Source organism: Pocillopora damicornis, chromosome 6 (genome assembly GCF_964200805.1).
Source record: "Pocillopora damicornis chromosome 6, jaPocDami1.2, whole genome shotgun sequence".
NCBI lineage: Eukaryota > Metazoa > Cnidaria > Anthozoa > Scleractinia > Pocilloporidae > Pocillopora > Pocillopora damicornis.
In genome coordinates this window covers 13,005,300-13,019,881 of record NC_142675.1, presented here as the reverse complement: position 1 = coordinate 13,019,881, position 14,582 = coordinate 13,005,300, and the positions used below count along the sequence as shown (strand labels likewise).

At 37.5% G+C, this 14,582-nt stretch overlaps 2 protein-coding genes across 3 annotated transcripts in view; one reads left to right on the top strand and one right to left on the bottom strand.

Annotated features, from left to right (window-relative positions):
• Window positions 1-1,067: 1,067 nt before the first annotated feature.
• LOC113685543 (fibroblast growth factor receptor 1) lies at window positions 1,068-10,064 on the top strand. Its single transcript, XM_089209049.1, has 17 exons — window positions 1,068-1,407; window positions 2,072-2,475; window positions 3,736-3,766; window positions 4,131-4,376; window positions 4,571-4,840; window positions 5,066-5,113; window positions 5,647-5,772; window positions 5,900-5,924; window positions 6,016-6,221; window positions 6,553-6,663; window positions 7,105-7,295; window positions 7,420-7,542; window positions 7,642-7,715; window positions 8,174-8,214; window positions 8,638-8,734; window positions 9,398-9,500; window positions 9,712-10,064. Exons 1-17 carry the CDS (start codon window positions 1,362-1,364, stop codon window positions 9,784-9,786), a joined length of 2,217 nt encoding a protein of 738 aa, XP_089065175.1. The 5' UTR covers window positions 1,068-1,361; the 3' UTR covers window positions 9,787-10,064.
• Window positions 10,065-13,480: 3,416 nt separating this feature from the next.
• The window catches only part of LOC149044059 (neural cell adhesion molecule 1-like), a 31,384-nt gene continuing 30,282 nt past the window's right edge, over window positions 13,481-14,582 (bottom strand). For both annotated transcript variants that reach the window (XM_089208985.1, XM_089208987.1), the window contains one exon: window positions 13,481-14,468. In XM_089208985.1, the coding sequence (XP_089065111.1) occupies window positions 14,462-14,468 (7 nt within the window). In that variant the 3' untranslated portion in view covers window positions 13,481-14,461. The remainder of the gene's footprint in view (window positions 14,469-14,582) is intronic.

The following is a 14,582-nucleotide window of genomic DNA, read 5'->3' as shown; positions in this document are numbered from 1 at the left end:
ACCAGTAACTGACGGTGCAACGGATATGTCTCAGTTGAACCATTTGGCTTATTCCTCTTTCCTAATTGTTTCATTTTAATCTTTTTAGCAAAATGAAGTATTAAACCTTCTTTGTGGGACTAAACCTCCTTTTTAACGAATCAAAATGCTCACAACGACAAAAAATCTTTTGAAAAAAGGGATATATCGGGACCGCCATTGGTGTACTGCTTCCATGCATCAACAAGTTCAAAGATTTGAATTAGGAGCCCTAAAATGACCACAAATCATTGGCATTCTCCTCAGCTAATCAGTCAAAACAGGCTATCAGCGATTTTGGAAATAATGAGATCAATAAGGGTTTGAAAGTGAGGGAATTCAGAGCACATGGACAAGAGGAAAAGTCGTGTTTGTTGTGAAACAAGTTGCCAGTAGCACTTTGAGATGTAGATATGATTGGCAAATGAAATTAATCAAACGTAGGGCGTGTGCATTGGCTGGGAAGAAAATATCCTTCAAAACTTGTGCCCTCTCGGGACCGCCACTGGTCTGCTGCTCTGCTTCTGAACTTCACATTTGAGACCACGTTAAACTTTTATACTTTGCAGATTGCAAAAAAGAGCAAAAAAATCAGGAAAAGAACGAGTACTAAGATTTTAAAGAAATAGAAATGGGAAGTAATGAGTTTGTTACAGGCAAAGCGTAATTCTACAAAGATTTTTAATTAGGAACTGATCCAAATTGGCTTATTGTCAAACCCTAAAATTCCGTTTTCACTTATGGCTGAGAGTCTCGAGCTTTCTTCCTCGGCCTATAACAATATTGAATATTCCATTACGGTCTTCCAACAGTGCCTACCTAAGTCAGTCAGCCCGTGCTCCCTTAACATGCAGGTCCTTTGTATTTTATCCTTTGAACCCTTTTGTAAAGGATAGTTGTTTTCCTCCTGATGCTGATAACTTTCGATGTCAGTATTTTTACATGATTTGCATTCTTCTCAGCTAGTCAGTTAAAACAGGCTATCAAAGATTTTGGAAATAACGAGATCAATAAGGGTTTGAAAGTAAGGGAGTTCAAAGTACATGGACAAGAGAGAAATATTTATCGTGTTTGTTGTGAAACATGTTACCAGTACCATTTTGAGATACAAATATGATTGGCATAATGTCATTGGCACAATTCGTTTTTGGGATTTGATCCAATTAAACTTTTGTCAAACCTTTAAATTTCGTTTTCAATAATTACTGAGAGCCTAAAGCTTTCGCTGTTGGGCGATAACGATAGTGTTATTCGTGGCCGCCGCCCGATAGTTCCCAATTCGGCCATCATACAACACTTACCTTACTCAATCAATCCGAAGGCCCTTAACAAGCAGGCTGAAGATGGTGGTAATCCTCCTCATTTTAACAAGTTTCCTTTCGATGAGTTGTGAGTATATCTGCATCGTTAGAAATTATTATGTGACAATGTTTTATCGCTTTCTGGCACAAAGTCCTTCCCAAAGGTATGCAAAGTGCGCAAATAAATCAAGTGAGAACATTAGTTCTTTCAATAATTCCAATGATTCCAGGGTTTATGAACGCATTTGTTTGTTCTGTTTTGTTGTCTTGCGCTTTTTTTTTTTTTTTTTCTTTTTGCTTCAATTCGCCGGTGTTGTTTATGGCTAGCCCACAGCCCGGGACTCTCTTAAGCTGGAAAATTTCTCAAAGCGATTGATTTTTCTCGTTCTTTCAAAAGAACTACTTTTTTGATAGTGATTCATTTCAAGTAAGCTTGGATATTTTACATCATTCGACTCGCTAGTTTTGGTTTCAACCGTCGCAAGAGAGCAGAATATTGTGCCGCAAATGAGATTAAGTCTATTTTAATATTTACCCATAAAGCCTTTATGTCTCATCGATCTTAGTTGATACTGTGAAGCCGATAACGTTTTAGCAATCGAATGCATCGAATTGATTTTCTCTCAGCTCGTGGTTTCCTTTCTTTCTTATGTTTGTTTGTTTCGTTTGGTTTTATTTTTTTGTTTATGTCTCTGTTTTAAACAACGTTTTTGACATCATAAGTTTGTGACATACTTGAATCAATGTTTTAGGTTGGAATGAGATATCTGGCTTACAAATGATCACTCAGCCGAATAAAACAATCGTTTCCTTCATTGGATCTAATCAAACATTTGTCTGGAATTTCGTTCTCACTGAGGAAGAGAAAGCAAAGGAATTGAAAGTTACCTTTGGTCACTGGAGCAAAGAATACAGCATGGTTTTGGGCGACCACTTGGTAACATTTGTTCAAAATTCGACAGCGAACGAAAGAGTGTATAAAGGAAATGCCTCAATTGCAAGGCGTTTAAATTGGGTGGGAGACATGGAACGTGGCTTCGTGGCTTTCCAACTGAATAATGTTCAAGCACACGATTCTTCAGATTATGGGATCAGGTTCCGCGTTGATGGTTTTCCTCCAGAGACGGAAGAAAGTGGATTTACACTCTCTACGCAGGTTTGAAATCATTTGTTTTTTTAAACATATATTTTCATTTCTAAAAGGATACTCCACGGTTCATCATTCATGAAATAGTCAAATGCGTGTTAAATAGGCTCGACTAGAAAAACTTTTTCAGCTGAAAAAACATGAGCCATAAAGAATGACCTTCGTCCGATCTCCTTGGAGCCCCAGATGTTTTTCGTGCTATGACGTATGTGTCTTTGCCACCTTGCCTCTCGATGATGCTACCTAAATTGACAAAATTTTCCACCTTCTCGAGTGGTTTCCGTCCAGAGTTATTGGTTCTGGGATGCTGGAGTTGATTTTGAGGATCTTGGACTTTTCCTTGAGTATCTTAAAGCCAATATTGGTTGACGTGGCCCTTATTACTGTCGTCCGTTTTGAATCTGCTGCTGGCTGTGAGAAAGTAGCGCTTGGTCATTTAAAAATTCCAGCTCATCCAATCGTGTCCACATTTTCCTCTGGATTCCATTTCTTTTCTGGGCCGTTGTGTTTTTCAATTCAGTCAATGGCAAGCAAATACAGGTACGGGAGAGAAAGCTATTCCCTATAGTTGGAGCAGTTGCTGAGGTCTCCTTCATAGTGTCTGCTGAAATACATTCATTGTGCTGGTGTTTCCTCTATTCTACCACTTCCTCACATGTTGTTAGAAAAGATTAGTTTTGCTTTTTTTCCAATAGATCTCAAATTCTTCTTTCTCCATCAGCTCTTGCAGTACTTTGAATTTTTTAGTAAGCTCCGGTGAAAACTTGTCACTCGTTTACAAGTTCTTAGGCTGGTCAACTTCAAATTTCTTCCATCTGTTGGTCTCCTCCATCCAGCCTTTATTCAGTTTCAGTTTCAGTGTTGCAGTCAGAAGGTGGCGGTCTGTTGCTGCACCTGGTCCTCTCTTCACTCGTACGTACTAGAGAGACCTCCAAAACTTTCCAGCGATACAGATGTGGTCAATTTGATTCTCTTTCCTGTCATCTGGTGAAATCCAGATAGCTTTGTGGATCCTCTTGTGTGGAAAGATGCTATCGCCATTGCTGATCATGAGATTCAAAAGAGGACGATGTATTAAGCAAATTAGATCAATTTTAATATTTTATGTAATGCTAAGGCAACTTTTTTTTAGGTTTTGTTCTATCCGAACCTTTGTAATTTGCATAGTGAACAGTTACGTGCGAAGCTTAAGAGAGTTTTTAGAAGCAAAAGACAACCATGTGTAACTCTTGTAAGTAAACCTAAGAACGAAGTGTTTTGCCTTCACAGGATCCACCTCCATCACCAACCATGCCACCAGGTGGGAATTTTCTTGGTCTTTTATTCCTAATTAACATGACTACTTCAAAAATATCCATTCGAAGTTAAATCGGGATGCTGATGTGCTTATGAAAAATGTTTATAAATCTTAGAAAGAAAACACCAATAAACAGACTGGCCTCAATATAACTCAACTCCATATACCAAATGTTGTTTAGCAAGGCTTTGTTTTCTGCACAGTGTTCACGGCTGCAAACATTGGTGATCCAGTAAGTCGGTTAACATGCAGATTAAGGTAGCGATCTTTTTTGTAAAAAGTTAATCTGCCAACAGTGTAAAATTGGTTCTTAACGACAGAAATGATGCACCCGAGCCTGAGATCATAATTCTTTTTTATCACTCAGAACCTGAAAATATAACCGTCAAGATTGAGGAGGGTAAAACACTCAACATCACCTGCCGTTTCATAATGGAGCCGAAAAGTTCATCTGTCATATGGCTGAAAGATAATCGGCCCATCAAGAAAGTCTCGCGAAGCAGATTCCTCTTCATTCAAAGCATAAAAAGATCGCAAGCAGGAGACTATAAGTGCGTCTCACTGTCCCCTCACAGAAATTACAGCTCACCTTTCACCGCTGTCGACGTTTTATGTAAGTATTAAAAAAATGTGCGTGACTTTTAGAGAGAATTGCGCTATCGATCGTAATTACAAATTTTTCTTTATGCACTTTTCAAACAATCAGAAACATTTTATGCAAAACTGACTAGATCATGGAAGAAATACTTATACCTGAGAGTCTTGGCCTTGTGTAAAGTTATTTCCCAACCATTTTCTTTCTTTCAGATGCACCGAAAATACTCAAAACTAATAAACAAGTGTCCGTAAAGTTAACGAGGAGAGACTCAATCACGCTCAAATGTACTGCTGATGCAAATCCTCAGCCAGCGTTTACTTGGCACACGCAGGGTGCAGAGATCAAACAAGGCTCATACACCTCCAACTCAAGTTCCTTAGTAGTCACTCCCATAAATGACGGGGACTTTACAAGTTACGTCTGTATAGCAAACAACGAGATAGGAATTGACTCGGTGACGTTTATGGTGAACGAAAAGGGTAAGTAAATGGCAGTCTGTAAGGAAAATCTATCTTGGGCTGAAGCAATTATTAGGTGATGGAATCCAGGGCAGCTTATAGATCTACTGCATATAGACTAATTAAGTTCAGTTACACTCATCCACAATCATGAGCAACATTGGTTGCATGTGCATGTTTACATTGACTCCAGTTAATGGTGGTTATTGTTTTACTAATTCAAAGCATTATGAATTCCCTCGACAGAACAACACGAAAATCCCGAAACAGGTGCCTCGGAAAATATTAACGCAGGTCAGTTAATTAGAAAAAACTTCATCCTTTTTATCAAGAATACTTTTTAGGATTCAGAGTTCTTAAGATAAACTTTTACTTTAGCCTATGATAAGTTCTACAGTCGGGCGTTTTATTGAAGTCAAACTAATAAAAGTTAACACTGAACACTTGGACCGCGCGAACAGCGCCCGCCTTTATGTGAATATTTTCGCAAACATTTTCCATGACAAGTTTCGTTTTATTCCAGACCAAAGTCAGAGTAAGCCTCCTCAGGAAATTATTAAAACTTATTTCCTGTCTAGGAATGTTTAGGCGTGAAAAGAAAGTATCAGCGATTAAGAGAAGCAGAAACAGGGGAAGACAACAGGGCACGATTTTTTTCATTCGATACATTTCAGATTATAGCCATACTTGAACATTACATAACTCCAGTTAAAATATCTATATTATCAGTGTAAAAAAACACTTTGTGCTTTTCCTCCATGGGCCTTAATACAGATTAGATTATCCTGTAAAGTAAGAGCGTAAGAGAACATTTCTTTCTCAAACAGGGGACAAAGAGACACTTACCAAATACCTGTCTATAACAGCGGCCTTAGCCGTGATTACCATTTTCGCGTTTCTCATCCAACGACATGTGGCTAAAAGAACCAGAGGAAACAACAATCAACGAGGATGTGAGTAAATATCAGATTCACAGCTGGCTGAATGAATGTAGTTTGACATCACTGATACATGCTGTTTTATGTAGATACTGTTAGTTAATAATGCTGTAAGTAACGTAAATTAATTTTACTATTTCAGGTGAAGAAGCCGATGAGAACCACATGTATGTATTTATTAACTCTATACTGAATTATACATTCTAAACTGTTTTTGCCTTTAAAATTTGACCAAAAAGTGACCTTGTTAACCACCAGAGAGTCCTCGCAAGCTAATGAACCTGTTCGACATGGAGCTTACAACTTATCGTTCTCCGGTGATCCTGAATGGGAAATACCGCGAGCAAGGTTGAATGTAGAGAAAATTATTGGGCGTGGTGCATTTGGCGTGGTGTCAAGAGGCTTGGCGCTGGATTTGCCAGGAAAACCAGGATGGACTGTTGTAGCGGTGAAGAGTGTCCAAGGTTTTATTTTAATCTTCTATTTTATGTAAAAACAAAAAAAAACTTTTTAATCTAAGATGCTTAAATTGTTTGTCGGTAACAAAGGACTTTAAACCAAGAACTCTGAGAAGTTGAGAATTACATGTTTTGTTTAGAATCATATAGCCTTGATCTAAATAATATCGATATCATAAACATAAGATAATATGGGTCAACGTGAGTAAGTGAAAATTACGTTTTGCTGACCATCAGATATGATCTAAGTGGAGCTGTAAAGAAGTCAGATGTTCTTAGTATTAATTTGATGTTAGACAGATTAGAGTGACGTTTTGTTCTGTCGGTGTTTATAAAGATGATGCTTCAGAAAAAGAGAAGTTAGACCTGTTGTCAGAGATGTCAGTCCTTAAGCACCTTGATCCTCATCCTCACGTCATTCGCCTGTACGGCTGTGTTACTACTGAAGGTGAGCTTAAGGCAGACACATCATTGCTGTCAAACGTACCTTTGTGTTACGAACCCGTCTGCTGTCAGTGTCACTTTCGAATGTGACGTCTGTTTGTACAAGTCATATTGTTAAAAATGCCTCCATCTATATCGCTGTTAACGTCACTTTTAAAGATTAGATAGGTATTGATTAAGAGATGCATTGGTTGGTTGTTACGTCATCCTTACATGCGTCAGCTAACTATGTATGCCGAGGCGAGGTAATGGCTCACTTTCAAATATCTTGAACTATGGTGTGTTAGTTCTTTGTGCAACAGTTATTGAAACCTTGTAGAAATCCGGTAGATCATCAACACGATCAGTTTACCTTACTTTGTAACGAACACAACAAGATTAAGTTGATAACCAGAATATATCAATTGAAGATTCCTCAGCTAAGGTAAAATTTATCTTATATTAGCACGACCGCTCGTAGTGGTCGAGTATGCGCAGTATGGTGACTTGCTTGGGTACCTGAGGAAGAGCAGAGGAGTCCGAGATAACTACTACAGTGATCCTTCGGTAGAGCCCCGCACCAGCCTCACTTCCAAGCAGCTACTTACGTTCGCATGGCAGATCAGTGATGGAATGGACTACTTGTCCAAGAGAAAGGTAATAAATTCACTGTTGATTTTTTATGGGACAGCTGGAGAGTATTCCGAAAATAAAGTCATAAAGTTACTTTGTAACGAACGATCACTGTAGAAATGTATAATTTTTGTTTTTTTGTCGTTAGATCATTCATCGCGACTTGGCCGCGAGAAATATTTTGGTTGGTGACGAAGACGTTTGCAAAATCACGGATTTTGGAATGGCCAGAGATGTCTGGGAAGAAGACATATACGTGCGAACCCATGAGGTACTTCTTTATGACATATTTTACTCTACCAGTATCCGAGCAGTTGGATTAAAGAGTGCACTTTTCAAGCTAGTTTTTTTTCTTGATCCTTGACTACAGGGCCGTCTTCCGATTAAGTGGACGGCAGCTGAGGCTCTGTTTGGAGATGGTGCATATACTACTCAGAGTGATGTGTGAGTTTGTTTTGTCTTTTCTACACTCTATTCATAAACAGTCGAGCAAATATCACCAGGACATATTGATAATTTTTCCGAAATAAACTCAGCGACAATATTTTAAGTTTGAACATAGGGAGATGCCAGGGTCTAGGGAATCTAAGTTACGAGGAAATACGATAAAATGATCAACCCATTATGTTTTTGTGTAAATTTCGTTTCAACGAATTATTTTTCGTGAAATAGTTTTGGCAAATTTCTTTGAGACTAATTTCAATTATTAAGTTAAATTTTCTCTTAGTTCCCATCAAAACCGCCTTTTCGTTGTTTGATTTTCATGTATCGAAATTTACAAAAGAACGAAGTCACCAGCAAAATATATTTTAATTAGCTTCGTTCACGGTATGAACACCCAAGTCTTCAAATGAGGCAAGAATATTGAATAATTCCGAGTTTTTGTCATTACTCAAACTCAGGTGGAGCTTTGGTGTGGTGATGTACGAGATCTTCACTGTAGGTATGTTGAAATGAAAAATATAGAACTCAATTTTAAAAGGTAAGCTCAAGCCACTGTTCCTTTTGCTGAATGTAGAGATACTGGCAGCTTAATGGTTAACTAGCATTTTCGCTACATACTTTCAGTTTCAATATAAGCCAGGTTATAAGCAACCAGCCCACAAAAAAAGACAAGAGAAGAAAGAGAGAACAGAAACATATTAAAAGAAAAACAGGTCGTAAAGTCTCAGAGATTCTCTCAAACAAACTTCTTTTTTGACCTCATGTATCCCTATACAGCTCCTGTCCACAGCTTGCGACATTTGATTACTTTTGCCTATGTACAGACGAATTACACTTTTTCAGATTTACAAATATGTCTTAGATAATTTCTGGCTAATAAAGATAACGCAATTCTTACTATCCCTTTGACAATTTCTCACAGGTGGGGACCCGTTCCCGGGGGTGTATATGAGAGATATCCCCGCGCTGTTGAGGAATGGGTTCAGGATGTCACGCCCAAAATTTGTCAGTGCAACGCTGTGAGTAGCTGTCATTGTAAAACAGGTGGTCAGGGTAGTTCAAACAGCAACACCAGTGATGCTCAAATTTTCTGTCTCCCCCCCCCCTCCCCCCTCCATTGCATTTCAGTTGAGGGCTGAGACCGAGATTATTATTTTAGTTTCAAACACCGAGCGGGACGCGACCGTTACATTTGTTTTGGCATTCCAAAGCTATCATAACGGACAAAAAAGTTACGACGAACACCAGCTAAAAGGAAAATACCATTCTTTGCTTTTTAAACGCTTGTATTCAAAATATCAAATGTTCATTATCTTTTGAGAGACTACAATGATTTTTGTCTATGTTGGACAAAGTAAACAGACCTTTTACTGTTTCGCATTGGTTTAAAAGTACGTATCAATGAGAGCAATTTTGAGAAAGTTTAGCAAGTGGCACCAATAGCCAAAAGAAATCTCGAGCAAATGAAAATAATTATCTGCCACACATCCGCACTTATCGATGATAGTCAGGCTGTTCTGGGTTGTGAGCAGTATGGGGGCTCTTCGCCTCAAGAGAAATTATAATAAGATGTATGCCTTTGTGGTAAACATGTGTATTGTTGACACATTAATAAATAGATAGACAAGAAAGAAAAGTAGCAAATTTAAATTGTGTCACCGACCAACGTTTTTTTCAAACAGTTACGATATCATGATGGAATGCTGGAAGACCGAACCCTTACAAAGGCCAGACTTCGAGGGTTTACGGTCACTATTACATAGCATGATCCAGGACGAAGAACAGGTCAGAAATGAAATGTTTGTTTAAAGAGCTTAGGTTCGTCAATGTGTGAGATATCTCTTTAGGTCTTTATGTTTAAGATAATTCATTTTCAGTTTTGTCAAAGCCATTACGATTATTATCTGACAGCATTATGGCATGCTATCTAGTTAAAGTTTTGGTAAACGTGACTGTATTTGTTTGAAATTGTGTCTTTCTATTTTCTTACACTTAGGAGTATGTCAACTTGGAGGAGCTGTTTTATGAAAATGTGCTACCAACCAGTCTCTCAGGAGAGTGTTCGGCATAGCATTGAGCTAAATCTAACGAGAACAAGACAGATACAGTTACCAGGCAAATGTATCAACTTAAACCGACAAAGGAAAGATTGTAAGGGAATAAATGAAGAGATTTACCCGAGTAACTTTGGCAATCTCTCACCGAGTTTCAGATGTAGTTATAAGAAGTATACTGAGTGCTACAGCAGCATTTTTATTTTCAAATATATCTATGTTCATACTGAAAAGGAACGGTATGAAGAAAATGAATATGTTGTTAAATCAATAAAGACGAAGTTGTAAACTGTTACCTCTTTATTTGCTTATAACTACAATTGAATTTAACCCTGTAATGCCACTGTATTTGAGGCAAATGTTCGGGGAAAATCTTGGTCATAGTCATGGCTATCCATGCTAATGGGTGGCGAATAAAGTTGCCTATTGGGTTCAGCCTGTACCAGGTGGCTGCCCGTACGTGATAAGGAGAAATCAGGATGAAAGAAATTCTATAGTCACCCATATAGTTCAAAGAGGACCCTGAGATACTTTATTGATTAGCCCCTCGATACCCCTGATTTATCATGATACCCAAGAATACCCTTGTTTTTTCACTTTACCTTTATAGCTTACTAGGTGAAATTTGCCAATTTCGTTATTTATCAATTGGCGCATCGTATAAATTATGGCAAAATATCTGGAAATAGACCTATTTCCAGCAATTTTCGAAGACTATAGGCCGGCTTCATAAATGAGTTGAGCCGGAAACGCCTATCGTAGATTTGTACACGTTGAAACCCAAGGAATTTGCTTTCAGAAATACTGCGAAACTTAAAACAACTCAAGATAGATCCACTGACGCTGGCAATTGAGCTTCTAAGCACTCTTGATATTATCTCAAACGATTCAAATCGAGCTGCTTAATTTCACGTGGGTCGTTACCCTAGAAGTGACTTTTAGAACGTTTACTTTTACGCTTTGTAGAAAATTTTGAGTTTCAAGAGCTAATACTTTTGAGACTCACGTTTTTTTCTAAATGTTGTTTGTTTCTTTAGTTTTAAATGCTTTTCGGATGTTGTTTACTACGCTACTCGTGCTTTCATTAACATCATCGTTTACGTGGATTTTGAAATCGTGTGAGATGAATCTTGTTGCAAAGTATTTTAGGTGAAATGGGCAAAATATCGAAGATATTCACATTTATTAAAGTGGGTAGTGTACTAGGGACCCCTAGAACACCAGAAGGTGGCTCGAAATGTTGATCAAGCAAATATACGATTGAAAGAACCTCTCAGGTGTTTTTTGTGGTGGTGGTAAAAAAGGGAGGTGTGATCTGCTCCTCTGGTTGCCTTGCCTAAATCAAATAGCTCGTCTAAGCATTCGGAAGTTTGGGTTTCCTTTAACCCACTCCAATGACAAGCACCTTCTTACCCCGACTATTCGAAAAAAAAGAAAAAAAAAAGAAAAAGCTGCTCGTAATTAGAAGTGGTTGTGTGGAATTGTACAAGCGTCGGAAACTGCGTTTAATCATTATCTCCAAAATTAACAGGCTTAAGAGTAATTCAGACATTCACTGCGTTTTTGAAATCCAGAAAAGTAAAGTTACATTTAAAAAAAGATTTCTTGTAATGTGCTAAAAATTTGACGACGGACGCCGCTGTTCTGAATCTTGCTTAGAAACCTTGTTGCTTTCCATTCCTCAGAGATCATTCCGAACAATTAGGAGCTACCTACTCATGAAAAACGTGACTCTTCTCTCTATAACGATATTTTTCGATAACTAAAACAACAGCTCTTTGTGAACTGACTTTTGTGCTTCCCGTCATTTTAGTTGAATCATAGGATGTCACACATGCGCAGCAAGGTTGCTGGTTTGTTTGTTTGTTTTTTTTCCAAGCAGCGGCATCTATTGTCGAATTTTTAGTTCATTTCAAGGTAATTTTTGTGCGGTTTAGTTACCTGTGAAAATATGAAAACGAGGTTGAAGTTATATTTTTATATATACTTTTGAATGACAGAAAAAAAAGTTATATGGTTTCCATGTGTATCTTGTAGAAATTAGAAATGACACAAATGGTTATCACTAATTTTACGTTGATGGATGAAATCACCACCCCTTACATCAGTCAAGCGCATTAAATTGGAGTTTAGGAATTAACCAATCATTGATAAACACTTTCTGATCACATTAATCACTAAAGCTGCTGAAAGATGAAAATATTTTTCACTCGAAACGCATATATAAACCCAGAGTGAAAAAGAATACAAGATGTCCCTTGATGGACTTTCACGTATTTATATCTACATCAGAATTTAAAAATTTTTCTTGGAAGTTGAAATCCTGATTTGGATTCAAGGAAGTGCGACTACTATTGAACTTTGTTTCAGTTGGCTGCTTGGTAAATGTAGTTGATAATGCTTTAACTTCAATATCCTTCACCGAGAATATCTCATCCTTGTCTCAAACAGGTAACTGTTGGGCCACCGTGTCTCAGGCTCACGACTGAGCCCCTCCTCTTCTATATTAATAATTTACTTCTGCTGGTTGGATTCCAACGCTATATGGTTTGGTCCCGAGAATCGTGTGAGAGATGGAGAGGGGGAGAGAATCTATTTTTTTCCCCGGTTCATGATCTAATTCATTAAATTCAAGGTAGCCGTCAGCGTTTCATGAAAAGTCGTGCACATAGCTGAAACGCTAAGGACTGAAATTAACTGAATTTTCCACCTATTAATGAACAACGAGGTCATGGTTGTTCTTCATGTTGTTCATAACTGACATTAAATTCAGGTCAGAAAAATCCACCTTTCATCACTGAACAAAATCTTCCGGTTTCTGTGATTTGAATCATAGTATAGAGGCCTGATTTTTAGCAGCCTACCCTGGACAAACCAAAAAGCTTTCATGGATTTTAAGTCCAACTTCTGCGAAAAACTTCATAGACAAAAAAAATTGTTAGGGAACTAGAAATGTGGACGGAAACAAGTTAAGATTAGACTTGTGATCGTTTCTCATCTTAATCAGTCCTTCGCAGGAAAAATATTCTTTAATGACGAAAGCTCGATTCAAATTGAGGAAAGCTATAACCTCAGTCTTGAGTAAAAACTCAGATATCTGCTCGTCTTTAAATGTTGCCATGGTAAAGTCCCATTTCAAAGGTACCACAACGACAAAACTAAATACTTTAGGTCATTTCACAAAGTTTACTGAAAGCATAGCCACCTTTGCAGCCGCTGTTTAGTCTCACCACTCAACGCGCTTTCTCCCTTGTGGCGTGATTTGATCAAACAAGGACTGTGAAGATTACTCAAAACACTATTTAACGGTAAAGAAAACTCACACAGCCTTGTAAAGTTGAACAAGTAGCCCTTCAACACAAAAACCAGAGGCGTATTTCAGGTAATGAGACTGAGAAGAGTAAGCAGATGGAACATCGGACGAGAAAGGCAGCGAAACACGTGATCAAGAACTCAGAATCTCATACCGATGGTAATACTTTTATAGCAGTGCTCCAACCATCCTGATAAAAACAACAGGGAAAACAAAGCAGCAGGAAGAAAATTGCACCCAAACTTTCACTAAGAAACAGGCTGGATGTACCTGACGTATGCACAAAAATGGCCTTGACGAGATTGGGAAGTACTCCGGGCACTTTATGTGTCTCAACCTTGTCTCTTCAGGAGGAAAGTAATTGAAGACAAGTGGATTTGTAGTTGCACAATGAACAATTTATAAATTCATTCATATTTTATTTGTGCTATGTCAAATGTAAAAATACAGTCATTTCTCGGCATTAAAATAAGCAAAGCCAACTATTCAGCAAATATAGCAAATTATCTAATTCTTAAATCACTCTAAACAAATTTGATCGATTTCACTTACAAAAGATAACAATTGCTTGAGTAGCCTATAGCGGAACCATATTTGAAAGTTACATAATTATAATCGATTGTAAAAATTGTCATGTAAACTCTATATAAACTCTTCTTAAATCACTCTCTAAAAATTTGATGGATTTCACTAACAAAAGACAAGAATTGCCTGAGTAGCCTATGGCGGAACCATATTTGAAAGTTAAAAAATTATCATCTGTTATAAAAATTGTCATTTAAACTCTATATAAAAAATACAAAATACAAAGACTATCGTCGTCATAGTCAGTAACTAATCAACCTCTCACGATTGCACATGCTATATAGTCAAGCGTATTACAAAAACATTACTTTACAAAACATATATGTAAATTTTAAAATTCTTCCTAGCTTGATGAGAGGCGATGTATATATCTCACTACTGACAAAACTAAAGATCATGGCACAACGTGCACCTGCTTTAATAAGAACTAGGCGACTACACGAGTGACTCTTCAGTGGAAACGTCTCTTAATTTAATCTACATCCACTTACATTAACTTCTTCGCAAATCTACTAAATATATATGTAAATTTTAAAATTCTTATTAGCTAAATCAGAGGCGATGTATATATATCACTTCTGACAAAAATAAAGATTATTATGGCACAACGTGCACCTGCTTTAATGAGAACTACACGAGCGACTCTTTAGTGGAAACGTCTCTTAAAATTTAATATGTTTAACCTATTGCTATTTTGACTAAGACGGTAAAGTTTATAGTGCGGAACAAACAGATTAAAGTTGAGGTCTTGGACGGTCTTTCCTCTCACACTAAACAGTCACTAACCTCAGGTCTCAAGCTCTGAATAAGTAAATAGAAAGGGTAAATTTCAGTAGAAAAATAATGCGGACTCTTAACTACAATTGATCAACTCTTCCACTTTATGTTCAAAGTCTAAAGGAAACGAGGACATTC

Excerpts from the sequence above, each read along its gene's own strand:
- LOC113685543 (XM_089209049.1), top strand. The coding sequence starts at position 1,362 with ATGGTGGTAATCCTCCTCATTTTAACAAGTTTCCTTTCGATGAGTT. Across the intron at positions 7,296-7,419 it reads ACTACTTGTCCAAGAGAAAG|ATCATTCATCGCGACTTGGC; the intron begins GTAATAAATTCA and ends TTTTGTCGTTAG. Across the intron at positions 8,215-8,637 it reads GTACGAGATCTTCACTGTAG|GTGGGGACCCGTTCCCGGGG; the intron begins GTATGTTGAAAT and ends AATTTCTCACAG.